At 44.5% G+C, this 24,699-nt stretch overlaps 1 protein-coding gene across 3 annotated transcripts in view; it reads right to left on the bottom strand.

Moving 5' to 3' along the window:
* Nucleotides 1–24,699, bottom strand: part of LOC128744436 (bumetanide-sensitive sodium-(potassium)-chloride cotransporter) — a 112,013-nt gene that overhangs the window by 11,392 nt on the left and 75,922 nt on the right. For all 3 annotated transcript variants that reach the window (XR_008412388.1, XM_053841456.1, XM_053841457.1), the window contains exons 3-9: nt 22,971–23,464; nt 22,718–22,832; nt 3,732–4,356; nt 2,978–3,672; nt 2,113–2,917; nt 570–614; nt 52–146 (exon numbers count right to left, since the gene is read on the bottom strand). Coding sequence is in view for 2 of the 3 variants with exons in the window: in XM_053841456.1 (XP_053697431.1) it covers nt 52–146; nt 570–614; nt 2,113–2,917; nt 2,978–3,672; nt 3,732–4,356; nt 22,718–22,832; nt 22,971–23,317 (2,727 nt within the window). In the remaining variant the exon portion in view is untranslated. The remainder of the gene's footprint in view (nt 1–51; nt 147–569; nt 615–2,112; nt 2,918–2,977; nt 3,673–3,731; nt 4,357–22,717; nt 22,833–22,970; nt 23,465–24,699) is intronic.

Below are 24,699 nucleotides of genomic sequence, written 5' to 3'. Positions count from 1 at the left end.
GGTAGCATTTTTTTGGGCAGCGAAAAAAACACGAAGTTAAAAATAACTTACGTTAAGCAGCTTGGCATTGATGTCCATTGGATCGGGCATACCGGAAACGGTTTGGTTGCGAGGTGTTCCAACTGTCAAGTCACTGGTACTGCTGGCTGTATGGAATGAAAGAAAAAATAACAGTGTTAGGATTTTCCCAGCAGTCTTGCACTCGCTGCTCTCCTCGACACGTCCGTATCGTTGCTTCGCTACAATTGGCGGTTCAATTGAAATCGGATACGGTCGACCCAACAGCGAGGATGGTCTTTCGTCTAATGAAGGGCGATTCATTCTGTTGCATTTTTTTTTCGTAAAAGCGGATAACCAGACTGTTAAAGTTTGCCAATCAGCAACCTAGTTGCATTTAAAGAGAAAATATTTTTGAACTAGTTTTACTTTAATGAGAATGCCAGGATACATGCTGGTTTACAACCGTTCTTCAGTAATTAATTGCATGTAATTCAAGCGCGCGCCCACCCAAATCACGTGTTGCTGGGTAATATTGCGGTAATTCCATCAAATTAATTATGCTGACCTACCTTTGAGATTCTTCTCATTCTTTTCGCGTACATTGTTCCGTTCGGCTGCAGCGGTGGTGGTGGTGGTGGTTTCGGATTTTCCGGTCAGATGCGTCCGGAATTTCAATCCCGGTCCGAACATATTGTGTCGCCGGGATTGATTACATGCATGTCAGACGCGATAGGAAAGCGGAAAAATTGTGGTGCGGCCGGGAAGGTTGCATAGTGTTCCCCGGGGGTTGCATTTGGTGCCGTAAATATATTTTTTTTGATTTGGAGTTCCACGAACATTACATGCAATTTCGTCGTGGGTTTTTGTCGAGCGGTGAATGATATATAGAAAAAGAGAAAATTTGAATTGAATAACAATCAGAGGTCGTGCAACTGGTATGTTGAATGAAAATAGTGGATTTAATTCAAATATACATGGTTATGAAAAATATTCTAGGAAATGGAAACGATAATAGAAACTCGAGAATGGAAAAATATATACAAAACAATATATCAAAAGCGGAACTTTCATATGCCGACCGACAGTTCTTAGAATATTTTTTTTTTGTGTCCAGCATATGAGTTTATGAGCAATGAAAACATGAAAATGTGAATGGAATACATGGAAAAATCAGATAATGAATGGAGGAAATATTTGTAACTCATTTCACTAAAACTGGAAAATAGTAGATGTGACAGCAAGTTTTGTTTATTTGATGTTTCAACTACTGGCGTGTCTAGGATCGGATACGCTGGGGCATGTGCTTCACCATCTGTTTAAAGTTTAATGCCATACATAATAATTTATAGATGAGAGTTTTTACATTTTTCTTTTCAAAACTCTTAGAAAGTAGGGGTTAATGGGGCAAAACAGGCTACTTCCCGTCATTTCCGCGCGTTGAGTTCATCACCAATCGATTTCTCGTGATTTTTTACATAAGAAATGTCACTTTTTACCTGTTAAAACAGCGGAAACAAAAAGATCCGTTTTTTCGGTCGATTCTGCCCACTGTGCGATGGACAGAATACGGTGGCAAAATCTCGCGTCATGAAGCTGTACCGCGAGTGGTTGGTGCAGCTGAAATGCACCGTAATGGACGAAGAGACGTATATTAAAACGGACGCCAAGCAGATCCCCGGTCTGGAAGTTTTCGTCGACAAGTCCCGCCTGCACGTTCCGGAGAAATTCCGGAAGTAGAAGATCGACAAATTTGCCAAGAAAAAAATCTGGGCGATCATGGAGAATAAACTCCGGAAAACAGGGAAGGTCTTCAAAAACGACCCGTATTTGAAAAAGAGCTTAGAAGCTTAGAGCTAGCTTAGAGAAAACACTTACAATATGTTTAAGTGCATTAGAATTAAATGCAAATCAAAGCTACATTGTATCAATACAGTAACTAAACCGTTCTACTGTACCCCACATTCTACCAAGATCTGGACACACCAGTGGTTTCAACAGCTCATTTATCGTTCTATAATAAGATGATGCATTACATATTGTAAATCTTGCATATGTTTGATGTGCTATATACAGAATGTACAACGAACAAGCAATGTAACAATCATCACTCACCTTGCGACAAATTGCGACTCAACGAATCGCAACTGCCGTGCAGCGAACTGATCTTGTTCTGCCCATCCAGATCGTTCGTACTATCGTTGTGGACCAGCGAACGGGGTGTGTCCATTATATGTTTGACGCTGGTTTCTTCCCCTAGCACTTGCGAGTAGTCCAACCCCTTGGCAACGCGCAAAATCGCTACGGATAAGTACATATCCAGTGCCTTGTGCACCACGTTGAAGTACTGTTCCAGTTCAACCGCGTCGCATTTGCTCCAATCGTTCTTGTAGCCCAACAGCAGAACGTTCGGTCGCAGCTTTCCGATTCCGCTGGCTTGCATCGCTGCTCGAGCTCCAGTTTCGAAGTCATTGTCGTCCACATAGGCATAGAATCCTTTTACCTTGTGCCGCCGGAACCAATCGGTTGCTTTTCGCTGCAGATAGTTGCGATATTTCTGAGATGTTTGCGTCTTGTTGATATGCCCGCAGACCATGAGGGATAGATTCTTCGTAAGCAGATAGGAAAAGTTGACCAGCAATGGTCGAGTGCTGGGATGGCCGGACATGACTAGTATCTGTGGACGGTAGTTCTTGACGTGGTCTTCCACGTTGTTAAGCTGCTGAACGGAGAGGAGGGCATTTTTATAGGTTTGAGCTTGCGTTGTGGAACCCCAATTCACATCCGGTTTACGGTAAGACACAAACAGGTACAGGGCTAACACTACGGCAAACGTAATCAATGCCGTTGGCCAGGAAATCAAAAACATCACTGCAATGCACAGAATAGCACCGATAAGGCTGAGCCACATGTTATAGAACTGAAAAATAGAAAAAAGCGTAAGTGTCATAGAATATTTGGTGAGCCTACTGATACCAACCCTAAATGTCGGCCGCCAACCGACCGGTTTCGCTAAGCTTGCATGGAAAGTGCTGAAGTTCACTAAACAGTAAGCCGCCAGAAAGAAGTTTGAAATCAGAGGAGCAATCAAGTTCAGCTCACCGATTAGAATCACCGCCACCGATATCACAAACGTCAATATGTAGCCTCGAACGGGTTCGTTATTTTTACCAAATCCCTTGCCGAACCATCCGATCTTCGGATAGAGCTTATCTTTGCAAAGTGCCTGAAACACCTTCGGTGCGGACACTAAACTTGCTAGAGCTGAAGACAAGGTTGCGGCGAAACAACCCGCATAGATGATCGGTCCAAAAGCAGATACCATCTCCATTACTTGGAACGAGTTGTGCAGTCCGTATTCACATTGCTCGGGAGCACACTCGGCAAAGCTCCACGATCCATTTAACGTGTCTGTTACGTTTCCCGTAGCATCACGAAGCACCGTAGCTCCAGCCATAATAGCCATTCCAACATACGATAAAGAGGTTAAAACAATAGCTAAAATCGTGCCCTTCGGGATGGATTTTGAAGGGTCCTTTAAATCGCCGCTTATGTTGGCTCCAGCCAAAATACCCGTGGCTGCCGGGAAGAAAATAGCAAACACGGAAAAGAAATCATGGTTGACATTCTTAACCGTCCGGTAGTCCGAACTAAGGTTTTCGACGAGGAGTGACGCTGAAACGAAAATACAAATTAGCTCAGTAGCACAGAAAACATGCAACGAATTATCTTACCATTGTATCCAACAAATCCCTTTGCTATATCTGTATCGGATTTTGGTCCGATAAGAGTTCCTATGCAAAAATCGGCGATAGCCACAAGGAGTATAATTAGTAGCACCACTTGGGCCTTCGCTTCCCACTCCATTCCGACAACGACAATCCCGAGCAGAATTACAATCGTAATGCACCCTATGATTCGAATGTCCTGCACGTCACCGTCAATGATTTCCAGCCCAAAGGAAGCCAACAGATCCGTCATCGACTCACAAAAGCCAACAACGTACATAGCACACGCAACGGCATTGGCCAGCGCAAAAATCAATCCGATCGAACCACCGAACTCGGGCCCCAGCGAGCGGGATATCATGTAGTACGTCCCGCCGCCCTTGATCACCCCGTTCGTACTAATCGCCGACATCGAGAGAGCCGTAATTGTCGTCACCACGGTTGTGATCAGGATTAGCACCACGCCCTGTATGATTCCTGCCTGGCCGACGACCCAGCTGAGTCGCAGGAACAGCATCACACCCCAGATGTTCAGCAGGCAACGCATCAGCACTCCTTTGATCCAACCGAACTTAACCGTGCCTTCCAGCTCACCCAGATCCACCTGTACCGTCCCGCGGCGCATGGTTTCCTGTGAATAGAAGAAAAAGCAGAGTTCATTTCTATTGTGCTACTTTGTTCCAATGAATATTTATCATAGAGAATGCCGCAACTACCTCACCCACCGTAAGCCACATACTCCAATGAGCTTTCTGAGGCTAGTGTAATTTTCATAGGTATTATCTTAGGCAAAATATTTCATATTAAGGCCATGCAACTGGATATACAGCAGTCCCCCAAACAAGGCGGTTTTTGAATAAGAATGATTCCAACAAGGACGGCCGTTAAAGTGTTGCAACGTCCCTATTGAAGTCTGTTTAGCTTATGAAAATTGACCTAAAAATTGAATTGGCTACAACGTGGAAATTCTGAACTACTGCCCTCCTTTCGAAACGTCTTCTATTGAACAACTTTATCGAAGACACTTTACTTCTGCATGGTGCCCGACCACGAGATCACGAGTTGTATGTTGGATTACGTTGATTCCCATATGTTACGTAGACTCCATTAAGGTGGTTCGTATTAGCGTTCTTATTAGTGGGATTGATATGTACGGGACAAGCGAATACGAGTCAGTTATTACCCAAACACAGTCCACAAGGTCGTTCAACCAAGGTTGCTGCGCTCAGTTACGCTCAATGCCCTGTACTGCCTTTTTGAAGCAATACGTATCTGTAAAATGCAGGTACCTATGTAACATTTGCAAAGCTGAGTGTAATCTACAATATTTCTGAATGATGGATAGGAAAACATCTGGAAATCCATCATTCGACGGTGTCCATTAAAGGGTGCCATACAAACTGGCAGGAAACCGAAAAACAGCCTGAAATGTGTAGTGTCTGTTTCAGCGTCAATCGAAACTTTCGATTCGCGAGTCGGTAAAAAAGGTGAATGTTTTTTTTAATACCCTCCACTGACTCCCACACCAAAGAGCTCATAATGAGAACCCCCTGGTAGTGGACACATACAAAAAAATAAAATATAAGAAAATAACAACGCGGAGTATTTAGCTAAACAAAAAAAACAAAGTGAGATCCCAATGGAACTTAGTTCCTTCGAAGGGATTCACGTAAAACTGTAAAACAAAACAAAAAAAAAACAAAAAAAGCATATAGCTTTATAGTGAAGTCGTTTGTGGCACAGATAAGTTACTTAAACTACTATATAATCGAGATGCAGGGAAAAAACTAGCAGAAGCCAGAAAAAAACCTACATGTATAAATGGTTGACACGTTAAATAATATACTCATTTACCTTCCTTATTCTTCTTCTTCAGCAGCATAGAGCCGGGGTGGCTCGTGCTGTTTCAAGCACTCGTCTCCATTCAACTCGGTCTTGGGCCACTCGTCGCCAATTTCCTAGTCGTCTCAGAAGTCGCAAATCACTTTCGACCTGGTCGAGCCATCGTGCACGTTGGGCCCCCCTGTTCCTGGTGCCGGTGGGGTTGTTGAAGAGGACCGTTTTCGTCGCACTGTCGTCCGGCATCCTTACGACGTGTCCGGCCCACCGTAGCCTGCTAACTTTCGCTAGATGTACGATGGGAGTCTCCCCAAGCAGTGCCTGTAGCTCGTGATTCATACGCCTCCGCCACTCTCCGCTTTCAGTTTGTACTCCGCCAAATATCGTCCGCAGCACTTTCCGCTCAAACACGGCAAGGGCGCGTATGTCCTCCGTAAGCAGCGTCACGGCTTCAAGTCCATAAAGAACTACCGGTCTAATAATGGTTTTGTACATTGTTAGCTTCGTGCGGCGGCGTATGCTTCCTGATCGTAGCGTTTTACGAAGGGCAAAGTAGGCCCGATTTCCCGCTTGGATGCGCCGCTGGATCTCCTTACTAGTGTTGTTGTCCGCGGTCACCAGCGATCCCAAATACACGAACTCTTCTACCACTTCTAGTTCGTCGCCGTCAACGGTTACCGTCCGTGGGAGGCGCGCATTTGTTTCCTTTGAGCCTCTTCCTTTCATGTATTTGGTCTTCAACGCATTTATTTTTAGCCCAATTCTCCTAGACTCCGCTTTCAGTCTGGCGTAGATTGCCTCCGCCGTCGCAAAGTTCCTGGCAATGATATCGAAGTCATCTGCAAAGCCTAGAAGTTGGCTACTCTTGGTAAAAATCGTGCCTCTCGTTTCAATGCCCGCTCGTCGGATCACCCCCTCAAGAGCGATGTTGAACAGCATGCAGGATAGACCGTCACCTTGTCTCAACCCTCGTCGCGTCTCGAAGGGACTCGAGAGTGTCCCCGAGATGCGTACGAAACACATCACTCGATCCAATGTAGCTCTGATCAGTCGCGTCAGTTTGTCCGGAAAACCGTATTCGTGCATTATCTGCCATAGCTTGTCTCGATCGACTGTATCGTATGCTGCTTTGAAATCAATAAAGATGTGATGCGTGGGCACGTTGTACTCCCGACATTTCTGCAAGATCTGTCGGAGAGTAAAAATTTGGTCCGTAGTTGCGCGAGCCCCCATGAAACCCGCCTGATAATTCCCTACGAAACCTTGTGCTATCGGTGACAGCCGGCGTAACAGGATCTGGGAGAGTACCTTGTAGGCGGCATTTACCAGCGTAATACCGCGATAGTTGCAGCAGTCTAGCCGATCACCCTTTTTGTAGATGGGACAAACCACTCCTTCCATCCATTCCTCCGGTAGCTTTTCCTCCTCCCAAATCCTCGAAATAACCCAGAATAGAGCCTTTGCTAGCGTTTCTCCGCCATGTTTATAAAGCTCTGCCGGTAAGCGGTCCTTCCCAGCGGCTTTATTGGTCTTCAGCAACCTGATTTCTCGTTTGACTTCTTGGAGATCAGGTGCTAGGACATCACTATCTTCCATGGGCGCTCCAAGGTTAATTTCCGTTCCGCCTCCTTCTGCGACTTCGCCATTGAGGTGTTCATCGAAGAACTGCTTCCACCTGTCGACCACCTCGCGCTCGTTTGTAATTAGATTCCCTCCCTCGTCCCTACACACGTCAGGTTTCGGTGTGTAGCCCTTCCGAGTTTGGTTCACCTTCTCATAAAACTTGCGCGTGTCATTAGCTCGGAATAGTTGCTCCAATTCTTCACGATCTCTGTCCTCCTTTTGGCGCTTTTTTCTCCTCAGGATCGTGGTCAACTTGTTCCTAGCTCGTCGGTACTTGGCCAGGTTCTCTCTAGTGGCAATACTTAGATAATTTTTCCAAGCATTTTTTTTCTCCTCCACCGCTTGTTGGCATTCCCCATCAAACCAATCATTTTGTGTACTCCGAGGCTCAATACCTAGTGCCGCGGTAGCGGCCTCTCCGATGGCCGAGCGTATTCTGCCCCAACCGTCTTCGAGGTTTGAAGCACCTAACTCCTCGGAAGAAGGCAGTGCCTCATTCAGTACTCGCGCGTAGTTCTCGGCAGCTTGTGGGTTATCTAGCTGCCTGATGTTCAGCCGAGGAGGGCGGCTTTGACGTGTCCGGTATACGGTGGACAGCTTTGAGCGCACATGTACTGCTACTAGGTAATGGTCAGAATCGATATCCGCACCCCGACGGGAGCGTACGTTCGTGATGTTAGAGAAGAACCGGCCCTCTATGAGAACGTGGTCAATTTGGTTCATTGTACGTTGGTCAGGTGATCTCCAGGTGGCTTTGTGGATATCCTTGCGCGGGAAAAAGGTGCTTCGGATCACCAGGCCTCGGGAAGCTGCGAAGTTTATACATCGTTGGCCGTTATCGTTTGTGTCGGTGTGCAGGCTATGGGGTCCTACCACCGGTCTATACATTTCCTCCCTTCCGACCTGGGCGTTCATATCCCCGATGACGATCTTGATGTCCCGTGACGAGCAGCTGTCGTACGTTGCCTCCAGCCTCGCGTAGAACGCTTCTTTCTCATCGTCGGGTCTACCTTCGTGCGGGCAGTGCACGTTAATGATGCTATAATTGAAGAAACGACCCTTTATCCTCAATACACACATTCTCTCGTTGATCGCCTTCCAATCTATCACGCGATCCTGCATTCCGCCCAGCACTACAAATCCCGTTCCCAGTTCGTTGGTAGCGCCACCGCTCTGGTAAAACTGGGCCTTTCCGCCACGTATCTTCCATACCTTCTCTCCTTTGCGACAGATTTCCTGCAGAGCTACGATACCGAGTTTGCGGGGTTCCAGCTGTTCAATCAGCACCCGCTCGCAACCTGCGAAATTTAGCGATCTGCAGTTCCAAGTCCCGAGTCTCCATTCGTCGTCCTTATTCCGTCGCCTAGGTCGATGCCGAATATTCCGCTCCGAATATGCTTGAATGTTGTTAGTTTGTGTTGTTTAGGTGTGTAGCCGTACTGGGGCAACATTACCGAGTCTCGTGATGGGGCTGCCATCTTATAGTGCCGAGACTCACTACCTCCTTCCCGGTTAGTATACGACCTTAGTTTCCACCGGGGTTGGTTACCCGATCTCCGCTAAGGTTGCTCGTATTCCGGCTGGTACCACGAGGAGGTCGGGATCGGAGTTGCTAGATAAGAGGCTAACGACCACTATGGTGTCTATATTCCGCATTATCCGGCCGTTTACCAACCTACCTTTACCTTCCTTATTATATACTGTTTTAGCTTGCTTTTCATAAGGACACTACTTCTTATTGTTTTTATTTCATTTGGAAGCAAATTGTACTTTGATGGACCATAATTAGTGATACGTTGTAGACCCAAGTTGGTAGATGCTCTGCTTCTTAATAACTCATTCGAATGTCGAGTATAGGGATAGTTTCGCCTGGTCGTAAATATAATATTACTACGGAAAGTTCGGTCATGTGAGGCATTATGTACAAACATGACAGTTTGAGAGTCGCGCAATCCTAAGATGGGTATAATTTTATGATCTAAGCTCGTATAAAGCGAATACGTCGAGAATAAATGCGGTAAATTGAAAATTATTTTTATACATCTGTTTTGCAAGGTTTGAATCTTTTTAAGTTTTGATTTAGCAACGTGACCCCAGACAATGACTAAATACTGAAATATAGAGTGGATACACGCATAATAAAATTTTAGTAATGATTTATGCGGCACGAAGCAGCGTACTCTTTTCATAAGCCCACATAGCGACGAAACTTTGCTGGATACATGCTTAATATGTGTGCCCCAGGAAAGACAAGAGTCTAAATGCAGTACTAAATACACAACTTTTTCAATACTCAAATTGCCGACGAGCGGATCAGGACAGATTTTTTTTCGCGACGAGTGAAAAAGCATGTATTTTGTTTTCGATAGGTTCAACGAGAGTTGATTACCATTAAAAAATTCAATAAGAGTTGATAAATCCGATTCTATGTCTTTTACTATGGACTGAACATTAGCGCGAGGGTAAAACAATGCCGTATCGTCCGCGAACAGTTTAGGTATGCCTTGAAGTTGTAAGTTTCCAATATCATTAATGAAGACCAAAAACAATAGAGGACCTTGCGGAACTCCAATGTCAATCGATCGTAAAGTGCTATGAACACCGTTAATAGCAACAAATTGTTTCTGGTTTGTTAGATAGTTTTTTATCAGGTCATTAGCGACTCCTCTAACTCCATATCGCTCAAGTTTTTTTAATAGAATTTCATGATTTATGGTGTCAAATGCTTTTTTAAGATCAATAAATAAGCCACCTACGATTTTTTTGTCGTCAATTTCTTCTATCAACTTATCAACAAGCTCTATAATGGCGGTTGATGTTCCACAGCCTTCCCGGAAACCATATTGAAACTTGTACAGAACATTATTAGCACAGAAAAAGTTTACAAGCCGGTTAGTTAACAGTTTTTCCATGATGTTTCCATCTGGTTCGTCCAAAAAACAATAAAACATGGTGTCATCCACATCTTCAAGGTCCGGAAGGCACCAAACTGGAAATACAAACAAAATATAGTGACCAAAACCCGCATCACGAAACTGTACCGAGAGTGGTTGACGAAAAGCTGACAAAACGCTTACGAAACGCAATTGACGACGAGGCTTACATCAAGGCGGACACACAGTAGTTATCTTAGGTAGGAGTTTTACGGTTGGCCATTAATGAGGCGACAAGGAAAAAGAACGTATACTAATTCGCCAAAACGGTCTTGGTTTGGCAGACCATCTGCTAGTGCAGCAACGGGTAAATCTGCCACGACGAGTGCCTCCAGTAGCGACTGCTGGCCTTCCGGCTGCGGTCTCACGGCGTTGTTTATGTTGTTTTAGCCGGTTTACCGCTACGCGCGAGCTTATTAGACTGTTTTTCAACAAAAGAAATCAACCATCCGAACTCGCGGAACTTCGCCCAAGTGATAAGTTTTGGCTTATCGTGAAGGCTGGACTTCGCAATATACCTAAAGTGTTGGGTCTTGCTGGAGAGAAACAGTGAATTACAGTGGGAGAGTTTATGACAAGCAACCTAACCTAACCTCGTTAACAACCTAACATCGATGATATCGATGTCATGCGCGTAACCTAGGAGCATGTGAGATTTCGTGATGAATGTACCACTTCTCTGCACGCCTGCCCTTCGAATAGCACCTTCCAATACAATGTTGAATAGCAAATTCGATAGGCTGTCACCTTGCTTTTAACCATCAACGTCACAAACGAGTCCGATGTCTCGCCCGCTATTCTGACGCTTGATTTTGAACCATCAAGCGTAGCACGTATCAGCCTAGTCAGTTATATTGGAAAACCATGTTTAAGCATCCGTTACAGCTCATTTCATTTAGCTGAATCGTACGCCGCTTTGAAGTCAAGTTAAATTTTCGGAATTTATCGAGGATTTGTCGCAAGGTTAACATTTGGTCCATTGTTGTGGAGAATTTCTCTCGAAAACTGATATTCGCCAACAAATGTTTTCTGCGACGGCCTTAGTTTATGAAACAGGATGCGAGAGAGAACTTTGTACACTGAATTGAGGAGAGTAATGCCCCGGTGATGTAAATAGTGGATAAAAGTGACAAAAGAAGTCGTTATGCGTAGTGTCAAGAGCAATGTGCAGATATTTGATTACATTCGACTGTTCCAATTTGTATGGCTGCTTTTTCTAGTTAGTAGTTACTGTGTCATTTTGGGGCCTCTAATTATTGTGCTAGGGAGCTAATGACAGCGTTTTGATCTGGAAGGATTGTTTACCTAGAGGTAAAAATTTCATCAGGATACACGTGTTGAAAAGTTATCGAAGATGGAACACGAAAGACGTGAAAAAATTCTGCCGCCAAAACTTTCAAAATTTCCAAAATCGATTTTAAATACCGTACTCAAACGCTCAAAGCCAGTCGTCGCATGGTCGAATCTCGGCTAGACGGTGCTTGCTTGATAGAGTCAGTAGGATCGTTACACTGGCCCCGTAATTTTCCTGTACTCTAAACAGCCGGCTGCGATGTCTGTCGATGAAGAAGGGTAATGTCTAATGACGGTTTAAGCCCACGACTTTGCTTTTTACTCAGACGTTACCGGGAAATCGTGCATAGAAATTACGAGCAAAGATCTTTAGAACAGTCCGAAATAATCCTGGGATTTCCGGACGTAACAGGTGAAAAGGTACCTTGCGGCGTACAGTATAGTTGGGCGTATCTGTATGCCAGAAGGAGTTCTGTAGTGCCATGCCAGCAAATATGCCAACAGGACGCTGAAGCAGAGCCTAGTTACCAAAATAAGTGCAAGAAAACTGTACGTACGTAATTTGGTGGACGATGAAATGAGACGTTGAACCAATACCGTCAAAAATATTACCTTGCTAAATATAAGAAGGACTCGTCAGGTAAGTTCAAATTTATCTTCGCAGCTAAATTCGATCATAAGTTCATGATATGAGACGACATCCGTAGATTTAGACAAAGGTTTTCATCACATAACAACAACAAAACGACAAGTATCTAAAGTCTGAAAAGACAAAAAATAATTTTTGTCGTATTTTTTCTCAAAACTTGATAAAAAAAACTTGCAAAAATACATTTTTAATACTTAGCACTTAATTTCTTCCCAAAGAAATTGAAAATTTTGTGCGACCAAATACTAAATGGAAAACAGTTTAGTGTGAATGAATCATTCAAAATATTGTCGCTAGTTTTAAAATTTTCCGATCGTTTTGGCAAAGCTCCCGAGGTATGTTACTGGTCTAACAAACCAGTAGTCGTATGTTCGAATCTCGGCTGGGTGGTGTTGTTAGAGTCAGTAAGGTCGTTGCACTAGCCCCGCCCTGTGCTCTACAACCGGCTGCCAAGACTGTCGATAAAGAATGGTCAAGTCTTGAAGACGCTTAAACCCGAGGATTCACTTTGCTAGCAGACCACGAATACAGTTAGGACACTTATTTATCATAGTGCGATGTTCTTTAGAATTTCACCTGTATAACAATATTCCGCCAACAAACTCGGTCCATGGCTGTCCGTCTCCAATTTCTCGAAAGTCCTACACTTTCCAGGTCTTGCTCTACTTGGTCTGGTACCAACCGGATTCGACACCGCCAAAAATAGTCAAAGATGGTCGATGTTCATCAATAGCCAGTGGTTTCAAGTTCCCGTCGAGCATTGTCCACGTTTCGTGCCCGTAGAGGGCGCGTTTTGTATATGGTACATTTGGTACGAGGGTAAAACTTACCAGACCTTAGGTAGACTTAGGGTCTTGTAGAGTACGTAGTAAGCACGACTTCTGACAAGAATAGGTCTGCGTATTTCTCTGCTGCAGTTGTTATCTGAGGTCATCAAAGACCGAAGGTATACAAATTCGTCCACCAGCTCGAACTCGTTCCCGTCGACTACCACACTATTGCCTATGTGAGCTTGATCGCGCTCGGCTCTTCCTACCAACAGGTACTTGGTTTTAGACGTATTCACTACTAATTCAACCTTCACTGCTCCACGTTTCAGTTTGGTATACTGCTCAGCAAACACCTCGAACGTCCAAGTCGTCAGTGAAACAGATAAATAGGCTAGATTTATTGAACATTATGCCCCGTATGTTAAAACCCGCACGTTTCATAACATCTTCTAGTGCGACGTTGGACAGGAGACAGAAAATACCATCACCTTTCGATGTCCCTGCATATTTTAAATGGGCAAGATAACTACATTGTACACCAGACATTCTCGTTCGTAGTATCGTAGGCGGCCTTGAAATCTACAAATAGGTGGTGCGTTAGGGACTTGGTGTTCGCGACACTTTTGGAGGATCTGTCGCAACACAAAGATTTAGTCCGTTGTTGATCGCCCGTTCACGAAAGCGGCTTACAAATGTTCCACGAATCTACTTGCTAGTGGCGATAAACGGCGAAAGATGATATGAGAAACCAATTAAAGGCGGCGTTGAGAATTGTGATCACATACTTTTCTTGTATATTGGGCATATTACTACCTCCTTCCACTCCTCCGGTAGCTGTTTTGTTTCCCAGATCCAGGTTGCGACAGTTCCTCCAAAATCACTTCATTTATTGTGGGGGCCGCACATCACCATCATCCACCGTACTGATGTAGTCATTCTCCCTGCTGTCTTGGTATTCCGTTTTTGCGCCATTCAGGTGCTCATTGTAGTACTGCTTCTACCTTTCGATCAACACACGTTCATCCGACAAGATTCCTCTGTCTTTATCCCGACATTATAAGTTTTGGTTTTCACAATCAACCCAGCTAGCTCAATTTTACTTTATATCAGGGTCAGCAACCGACCTTCGGAGGACTCATGCAACCCGAAACGAAGCGGAACCACCAGAAGGCGCCAAAGAACGGAGAAGAATGGAATACTGGCTCTATTTTAAATATAAAAGATTGAATATTACATGCATGCAAACTTGATTTTACCGACTCATCGATGCAGCGCTGGACGTCACATTTCGGGGCCCTTGATGAACGAACGACGGAGGGAGAGGAGACGGACTTGGATGACCGTGGCTGTTTTCTTGGATGGGAATCCGTACTGGATCGAAATGAGTACGGGATCGGGACGTGTGTGTGTGCTGGACCGGGATCTTCACTGCGTAAAGTGGAGCAAACCATGGATGCGGCGATCACGCCACCCGTGTGGTAGATTCTACGCGCCTCGTGCTAAACCGGGTCTGCTCCCCGAACCAGCGTATTAGGGAACTACGCGTTTTTATCTCCCTATCTAGTAAACGGGTCACTACCGGGTTTTGGCACCGGTGCTAATCAGGACGGGGTGTCAGCTTTCCCCTCCGATCTCGTGTAAGATTTCTCACCAAAGGTTCACTAGGCGACGCTGCCTAAAACTTTGTCCGGTTCATCAAGACTCGCGACTGGGAAAATGGATGTACGTCCGAGCTTGTTAAAGATTATTGAACAATTGTCTCGAGCCGATCTCTCCTTACTCCTATCAACCCGAACAAACTCCCCTTCTTTCCTCTTGTCTCCACTCTCCCTGTCTCCCTTTCCCTCTGTTATCACCACCGGATACCAGTTTTTCGTGCAGACCAGAGTGGTATAATTTTATCTGTTGATGATCAGGAACGTTTAAGGGGTTATTTATTTAGTGCGGACTTTTTGCCGTCTTTTTCGTTGCGGGTTTTCCGTTACAGGGTGTTTTAGATTGGATGTTACCATTTAATGAGTGAGGCTGTCTCTGACTTAGGTGGTTTCTTACGGAGCCTTTAAGAGCCTCCATGCTAAACCCCAACACCTCGTCTGGATGTTCCGGGGTGGGCGCCAAAGGTCTCTTTTGGGGTCCTAAGTCATCCATCCGACAGTGTCTCCTCCCGTTACTAAATGGTAACATTCACATCGATCATTTTTACGCAAATTGTTCGCAGCCTAATTATCGGGTGGGGGATTTTATGGGTTAGTATACTTATTCTAAAGGTTAAACAAAAATACAAAAAAAATATCAAAAACCAAAACAAATCAAACTAACAACAATCAAAAAGAGCCAGTTAGTTGAACAAACAAAACTAATTTATGAATTTTCTTACAAACTACACATAACTGCACATGACTTACACACTACAAATAAAAAAGAAAACTTTGACGCCATGGCATTGGCACCGTTTCATTTTAAAATGACCGGTAACAAAATGTTGGGGTAGCCCCTCTAACGCTACTACACAATCGGAGAAGCTTTGTCGACATAATTGGTAGCGTTGATATGTCATCGTCTTACGCTATCGTCATCAGAGGAGAAAGCTCTGCCCTCACTTCGAGTTACACCTCACTCACGATCGGGTGTTAACAATCAGTGCCCTGATATAGATTCGTTATCGGTATTAATATAGTAATTAGTTAATTGTTACGTGTACGCCTTTTTATTATATATCACAACGTAACAAAGTGGCGACGAGAATCGTGACGCGTGTTAATTATCGGCTTAAGTTCGCGAGAAAGTCAGATTAAAATATCGATAAAAGTGAATACGGCGTCGTCGGTTACAAAACAAAATGTCGGTTCCGCCATCGCATTCCGTACATGCAGACCAGCCTTTTAAGGAAACGATCCTGCAAATTCTCAACAATCAGCATGCGTTGATGGCCCGCTTATCGGAACAAATGACGGCGATTCAAGGAAATGTCCAGGCAGCTAATAGGAACGAGCTTATACTCGACTCTTTAGCATCGAATATCACCGATTTCGTTTACGACGGAGAAACAGGATGTTCTTTCGATGCGTGGTTTGCGCGGTACGCGGACCTTTTTGAGAAAGATGCTGGCCAGTTGACGGATGACGCAAAGGTACGACTTTTACTCCGGAAGCTGAGCCCAGCGGCACACGAACGATACACATCATTCATTCTTCCTAAGCTGTCGAGAGAGTATTCCTTTGAGGAAACGGTGGCCAAGTTAAAAACGATTTTTGGCACGCCGGTTTCCATTTTCTACCGACGGTATCAGTGCCTGCAGACGATGAAAGACGAGAACGAAGATTTTATAACCTACTCATGCAAGGTCAACCGAGCGTGCGTCGATTTTAAGCTGCAGGAGTTACAAGAAGAAAAATTCAAATGCCTCATCTTCGTTTGCGGACTCAAATCACCCAACGATTCGGACATTCGGATGCGCCTGTTGTCCAAGATCAACGAGACGAACAACATCACCCTAGAGAAGGTAGTTGAGTAGTGCAAGTCCCTTATCAATCTAAAACGGGACACGATTCTTATCGGAGGGCAGTCTTCAAGCTCTGTTGTGGCCGCTGCAAAGGCCGTCAGATCACGCTCACCGCACGGCCGAGGCCATTCCAAATACGATACAGGCAAGAGTGACGAAGTTAGAACACCTTGCTGGGGATGTGGCAACATGCATTTCTTCAAACAGTGCACTTTCAAAGACCACAAATGTCGGGACTGCGGTCGAATAGGCCACAAAGAAGGCTACTGTGGATGTTTCAAGCAGCGGCAACAGGCATACAAGGGGAAGAAGCAGTACAAACAGCACTCAAATAAGATCGTGATCGTGAAGGACCTTAAACGAAGTCGGAGATACGTCGAAACATGCATCAACGGGGTACCAGTTAGTCTTCAGCTGGATTCCGGCTCCGATATTACCGTCATATCAAAGCAAAATTGGATGAAAATCGGGGCACCAAAGACGTATCCACCAGACTGCGAGGTGCAAACAGCTTCCGGTAGCAGACTGGAAATCGACGCGATGTTCCAAGCTACAATCACCATCGCCGATACACAACGAGAAGGTAACTGTTACGTTTGTAGTTCTAACCTCTCTCTGAACGTTTTAGGCTCAGACTTGCTCGAAGAGTTTGGGTTATGGGACGTACCGTTTTCGTCCTTTTGTAAGTTGATTGGGACACAACGAGAGGACAGACAGATTACCGACCTGCAAGCAGATTTTCCAAACGTTTTCTCTGATCGCATGGGACTTTGCTCGAAGACACAAGTACAGTTTACGCTGAAGGAAAATGTCCGGCCAGTGTTCAAACCCAAGCGACCGGTCTCATATGGAATGGAATCAGTCGTCGAAGGTGAATTACAGCGGTTAGAAGACCTTGGCATCATTACACCGATTACGCACGCAGATTGGGCTGCACCGATTGTTGTGGTGCGTAAACCGGATCATTCCGTTCGAATTTGCGCAGATTTTTCGACCGGATTAAACAACGCGCTCGAGGCAAACAGCTATCCGCTTCCTCTTCCCGAGGATATATTTAATCGAATGGCAAATTGCACAATATTTAGCCACATCGATTTATCGCACGCTTATCTACAAGTTCCCGTCGACGAAGACAGCCGCAAGCTGATTAATATAAACACACATAAAGGTCTGTACCAGTTCAATCGGCTTTCCCCTGGCATCAAAAGTGCACCAGGGGCCTTTCAACAAATTATGGACACGATGCTAGCGGGAATCCAATGCACCGCTCCTTACCTTGATGATATACTGGTTGGAGGTCGCACTGAGGAGGAGCATAAACGCAATCTACGTCAAGTCCTCCAACGCATCCAGGAGTATGGATTCACGGTGAAGTTCGAAAAATGCAAATTTTTCATGCACCAGGTAAAATACCTGGGACAGCTTCTGGACTCGGAGGGCATTCGCCCCGATCCGGATAAGGTGAAGGCAATAATTAACATGCCTCCACCGCATGATGTTTCTACTCTCCGGTCATACTTAGGAGCCATAAACTACTATGGTAAATACATTCGGGAAATGCGAAATCTTCGGCAGCCGCTGGACGAACTTCTAAAAGAAGGGGTTACGTTCAACTGGTCGGAGGTATGTCAACGCTCTTTTGACCGTTTTAAGCAGATCTTGCAATCCCCTCTCATGCTGACACACTATAATCCTCGCCTTCAAATTGTGGTGTCGGCCGATGCATTAAATGTGGGTATTGGAGCCCGTATTGCACATCGCTTTCCTGATGGGTCAGAGAAAGCTGTTTTCCATGCATCTCGAAGTCTAACGCCAGCGGAGTCTAGATACAGCCAAATTGAAAAGGAGGCACTGGGCCTCGTATATGCAGTCACAAAATTCCACAGGATGATTTACGGCAGAAAATTCATCCTACAGACGGATCATAAGCCGCTTTTAGCCATATTTGGCTCAAAACGTGGCATTCCGTTGTACACAGCTAACAGGCTCCAGAGGTGGGCACTTACGATGTTATTGTACGAGTTTGACATCGAATATGTTTCCACGGATCATTTTGGCCATGCGGATATATTATCGCGTTTGATCAATAGTCACGTAAAACCAGATGAGGACTATGTGATCGCGTCCATTGAAATAGAACGTGTAATTTGCAATATAGTTAGTCAGTCAGTTGAGTATCTCCCTGTTTCTTACAAACAGATAGCAGCCGAGACTACTCATGATGAAACATTGCAGCAGGTGATTAAGTACGTGATCGATGGTTGGCCCAGCGACAAGAAATCTATCTCCGGCGGACCGGAGGTTCAACAATTCTTTGTACGCCGGGAATCGTTATACGTAGCCCAGAAAGTTCTTATGTACGGAGATCGCATTGTGGTACCAAAGAAATTACAGCATAAGGTACTGCAACAGCTGCATAAGGGCCATCCTGGTATAGAGCGAATGCGTTCCATCGCGAGAATGTATGTGTATTGGCCGAACATTGATGATCATGTTTCGGCTTTAGTGCGATCTTGTTCTGAATGTGCGTCCGTGGGCAAAACCGATACTAAAACGAAACTCGAATCGTGGCCTATCCTTGAAAAAACTTGGCAAAGAGTGCATTTGGATTTTGCGGGACCAATCAATGGAATATATTATCTCCTGTTGGTAGATTCATTGTCGAAGTGGCCAGAAGTGATCTCCACGAACCGAATCACTACGACAGCCACTATAGCTATTCTGCGTCAGATTTTCAGCCGATTCGGTATGCCTGAGGTTCTAGTGTCCGATAATGGAACCCAACTAACAAGTGACGCGTTTGAGAGATTTTGCGAAGCAAATGGGATCATGCATCTAAAAACGGCACCTTTCCATCCCCAAAGTAATGGGCAAGTGGAACGGTTCGTAGACACATTCAAGCGGACCATGAAGAAAATCCAAGCCGGTGGAGAACCACTAGAAGAAGCGCTTGATACATTTTTACTTTGCTATAGATCCACACCATGTCGAAATACTCCAGGGGGGAAATCTCCCGCCGAAGTGCTTTTGGGCAAACCACTGCGGACGTCGTTTGAACTTCTTCGTCCGCCAAGCAGATTCTTCAAGGATAACAGTCTGAAACAAAATAAACAGTTCGATGCTAAACATGGAGCAAAAAGCAAATCTTTTGATGTGAAGAGTAAGGTGTACGCCCAAGTGCACTCTGGAAACAAATGCAACTGGATTCCAGGAGAAATTGTCGAACGAGTCGGCAGAGTAATGTACAATGTGTGGCTTCCGGAACTGCAACGGCTAATTCGCTCACATAGTAACCAGCTACGGACACGGTATGGAGATGAAACGAGTGACTCGCGAGAAGCAGAACCGGTCGTTCCACTGGACATTCTGCTTGGTGCCTGGGGGATCAGTCCTACTAAGCCAAGTGATACTACGATCGAAGTTGGACCACCACCAGTTGCAGCTGAAGAATTAAACGAACTACAGCGTGAATTCTTAAGAGAGCTTATGGGCCTGCAAGACGACAATCCTCGACCTCGGTTACCAAAAAGGCAGCTTGTTTTAGATCCAGAGTTACACCGCCGATCGACACGCCAGCGTAGGGCCCCAGTTCGTTACGAGCCTTACCAAGTCTACTAAAAAGGGGAGGTGTTGGGGTAGCCCCTCTAACGCTACTACACAATCGGAGAAGCTTTGTCGACATAATTGGTAGCGTTGATATGTCATCGTCTTACGCTATCGTCATCAGAGGAGAAAGCTCTGCCCTCACTTCGAGTTACACCTCACTCACGATCGGGTGTTAACAATCAGTGCCCTGATATAGATTCGTTATCGGTATTAATATAGTAATTAGTTAATTGTTACGTGTACGCCTTTTTATTATATATCACAACGTAACACAAAATGTTTCGGATCACGACACAAAGTCTTTGTGGGATACGTTCAGTTTCTTGTAGAATTTATGCGTTTCCTGAGAACGATACAGCCCCTGTCCTCGCATTTCAAATCTTCCAGGCGGTGCTTCTTATCCCGGAAAACTGGGTTTGCAGTCTACGTTTCTGTCTATATCATTCCACGTTGTGACGGATCCCCTGCTCGACGTCCGCGATGCATTCTTCTCGACAAACATCGTCTGGCATTCCTCGTCGAACCAGTCGTTACGTCGACTCCTCTCAGCGATCCCAATGGCACCTTCTGTTGTGCTGCTAATGACTGGTTTAACGCTATCCCAGTAGTCCTCGAGAGGGGTTTCGTACAGCTCATCCTCACCCGGCAGCGCTGCCTCAAGACATTGCGCGTACTCAGTAGAGACTTCAAATAACTTTAGCCGTTCGAGATTGTACTGTGGCGGGTGAAGGTACCGAATGTTGGTAACAACGGAAAGTCTTTAGCGTTACCTATAGTGTAATGGTGGTCTACCATAAAATCTAGGGTAAATTTCGTACGAATTTGTTAAATTTTCTTTTCGAATTTGTAAAAATATCTCGCACAGCCTTGGTTGTCGACTTTAACCTTCAAAAGATAGTGATTCGAATCGATGTTTGCACACGACAGATTCTAACGACCATGATATCCGAGAAGAGCTTTCCAACAACTAAAACGTGTACAGGTGCACCGATATGGGAGGCTGTGCCAGAAGTAGGTACTTGGTATGGCCTTATTTTTGGAGGCGAGGAAGTCAAAGGCCGTCAGGATAAATTTCTTTTTGAGGTTATCCACGAATAAAGCAATTCTTTATATTGTCGTATAAGCGGAACTGCTGATCATCCAGGTAAATATACCATCGAACGGAACAAGTAATAATCGGACGGCGCAGTATGTATCGAAACCAGAGGAACGATCTTTAGCAAAAGCAGCTAACCCTTAACCTTCGCAAAGATCTTGGTATGATGACCAGATACTTTGGAAGATCGAAGGCGATCCATGCCAAACTAAAAATCGAGGCTAGGAAGATCGAGTTGAAAATTAATACGTTGAAAACCGAATATATGGTTGGAAGAGGCTCCAGAGAAAATTATGTTCGACTCCCGTGGACAGTTATTTGAATGCGATGAACTTGAAGCGGTTGATGAGTTCATGTGTTTGGGTTCCCTTGTCACCGCCGATAATAACACGAGTAAAGGGATTCAACGACACTGGAAGTAAGGCCTACTTTCTCTCCACAGTGGGTTGGATATGTTGCAAGGATACTGGATAACAGTGTGAAGTTCGCAATTTTATCCGAAAAGGTGACGAATAATTTTAAAAGACATCCGGTAATAACGCGACGGTGTTATATAACAGAAATTCTTTTGCATCGATCTCGCAATTTAGCTGCTGTAGATTTACTACTTTTCGTATTTCAAACATGTTTTGCTAATTCATGCTGAAATGAAGATAATGACACGTGCAGATGTGTATAAATAAATAATCTGATGAGTTGGTATTTTACATCCAATGTTTTTACTTATTAGACCATCTGATTTTACCCTGTTCCTTGGATTCTATAATATCTTCATAACGTTACGCAAAAAATCCCATTGAACTTTTTACACATAAGGGGGATTTCCAATACCATCTCTTGAGATAACCCAAGCCAAATATAAACTTCTCAAAAAACCACATTCATTGTCATTCCTCCGACTTTTTACGGCCTCTTCGTATATTCGATGACTATAATGAATTCCTAAGAAAATTTTCGAAGCGTCATTCTTCCGTTACCGTCCATACACCTTAGCTAGGCCAAATGGGACACAAAAATTGCCACAACCGTACAACGGATGATGCATACAGATCGCGTGCTGATCGCCCCCGGTTGCCTGCCTGGGCTGCAGTAATGCGGTCTGTTGGTTCGTTAATGACAATTAACCTTTCACATCTGCCGATTGCTTCAATCAACGAGCGCGCGGTCGCTGGCGCTATTTGGCTGCTGTTGTGGTGGGGATTTCGGTCCGTTTGAGTAACTCACCGAACAGTGGCACTAGGATTATTCAAATTGAAACTTGATCTTCTCAACGATCATGTGAATTGCGTTTCAGTAGCGATTAGGTTAAATTGTACAGAGTGACAGATGTTGTCATTTTAATAAATTATTTTCTACAAACTTTGAAGATAAACTGAATCAGAATCGAAAGCTTAAAGTAATAGTTTAAAAAAAGGGATTAGTATTCTTTTCTTTGACTGTAAAATAGAAAAAGAAAATGGGGATCAAGTGGATGTCGCTCAGAAATGTATCGGCAGCTTACGGGTGAGGCAGGTCTTCATAAAAGTCAACCGTGTGGGTGTTCTTAATTGCTTTCATGTTTCACATTACACGGTCTAAGGTCACCGTCATAACTTCATACGTCAATTTGTGAGAGAACACCGTTAGAAGTGGGCAAATATCTGTCTACATGTAATATGTCTACAGCTGGGATGGTGCCTACCTTGTTAGTAATCGACGCATGGTGAAGCTCGTCCAGCGTTGGCCGATTGTTGGCCTGGAAGGAAAGTATATTCCGGTAGTTGTCTACTCGTGGAAGTGCTTCTCTGGTGAAATGCCTGTGGATAATTAACACCTTGTTAGTTGTTAATAATGAAAGTTGCGTCTGTTTTTAAACAGCAACTTATTCGATTTTGAAAGAATCACTTTTTTTTAACAATATGAATTTAGATTAACCACTGCTTCAAATAACTCACCTAAAGCTTCTGGCGTACTTATTTTCGTCGATCAGATTATCTTCCTCGTCATCGTTGGAATCGGACCCATTGTTGTCCACCTTGAAGCGGGTGGTCTGTGAGTTTTTGCGCTCCTTATCGCGGAAGCTGGGCCGCAGCGATTGCAACCGGGAGGTACGCCGCTTCACCAGCTCCTCTGGGAAGGTATCGTCGTCGGTGGTAACTTCCGCGTTGCCATTGAGGCCTCCACCACCGCCGCCGCCGCCCGTTCGTTCATCGTGATTTACCAGATTCACCTGGAACCGGTTAGCCGAGCCGGATCGGTGCATTGTGTTCATCTCTACCTCCTTGGCATTTGGTTTGGACATTTTACTGCAGGAGTGTGTAGCACTAAGATTTAGTGTAATTCGGTGGGGATTGCAAAGAATTCGTTAGCAGCACGCGGTAATATATGTGTCAGCCTGCGACGTAGGGAATGTCTGATACTGGAGGCAGGAATCAACCATTGGATAAAGCTGGAAAGAATGAAGAAATGATGCTAATTAAAAAAAAACTTTGTTTTAATGTATCGTAACAGTTAAAGGAAAGCGATGATGAAAGAAGTTTATGACAGAAAAGGAATTTTTGTGTATTCGCTTAAGAGATTTCCCAGACCATGTCAATCAGAGCGAATAATTCTTAGCAACAACCGTGATATCCCGCAATTACTATTACTTATTTCGTCGATAGCCAAGTGGCTCCTAACTTACTTACTACTGGAATAATAAGCATTATTCAAATCCACGTTAACAGAGAAGAGTGTAGGTATCGGAGTGAAAAATAATCATACAAAATAAATAATCGTCCGTGTGTCGTGCTGCTATCGGTACCGAACACGTGAAGTACCTATCTTGCGTGCCGCCATACCGCCTGCCAAAGCAAACGGACGGGTCGCTCAGCGACTTACCAACCAGAACCCGGCCGGTTGGCCGGTGCGGTGCGGCCGTATCGACAGTTTATTTGCATTTTAACGACATCGTTTTTGTTGTCGCCCAACAATGGAAGTTCATATTCCGAATACGAACTTAGCCGTTTTTTTTCTACAACTTTTATTTATCAACAAATAGATGAATCCACCTGTTGACGAATGTGATTCAGATGGGATTTGCCTGCTTTTATTAAATAATTTAGTTATGCATTTTTGTCACAGGCAATGAATAAATTAGTATCAGCAAACATTAATTTATTGTCGATAGTCAGTAGTGCTGTTGACTGGCAGAGGAAACTGATGACGGTACATACCGCTCGTTTCACGTCATGTATTTTTTCTCTTCTTTTTTAGTAACTAGTCTCAACCCAAGCATTCCAGGGCTTGAAGCTATGGAATGACGTCTCTTTTTTACTGTCGCAAAAATCATTCGTTGAGCGTTCAAAGAATAACCAAATTTATGGGTCACCAAATGGCATTACTGTTTATTTGCAGCTGTCTACAATCGATGTTTGATTGTCAATTTTCCGGTTTTTACTGCTGGAATAATCAATTACAATATAGACACTTTAGATCTGAAGGTGTAGCTGCACGTGAAAATGTTCCGATTACACGATTCAGCTGCCTCGACCACCCCTTACGGCAGCACAGAAGACGTGTCATCCGAAGGATGAATTACAAACAAGCTTTATGATTATTGTTGAAATTACCAATTCACGGTGTTTTATTGCCCACCGATGGTATTTCGAAACCTGCGTGACTACGTTTCAGAGCAGGGGAACC

This window comes from Sabethes cyaneus, chromosome 3 (assembly GCF_943734655.1).
Source record: "Sabethes cyaneus chromosome 3, idSabCyanKW18_F2, whole genome shotgun sequence".
NCBI classification, from domain to species: domain Eukaryota; kingdom Metazoa; phylum Arthropoda; class Insecta; order Diptera; family Culicidae; genus Sabethes; species Sabethes cyaneus.
Note: the sequence above shows the minus strand (reverse complement) of the source record. Positions and strands in the feature narration are given on the sequence as shown.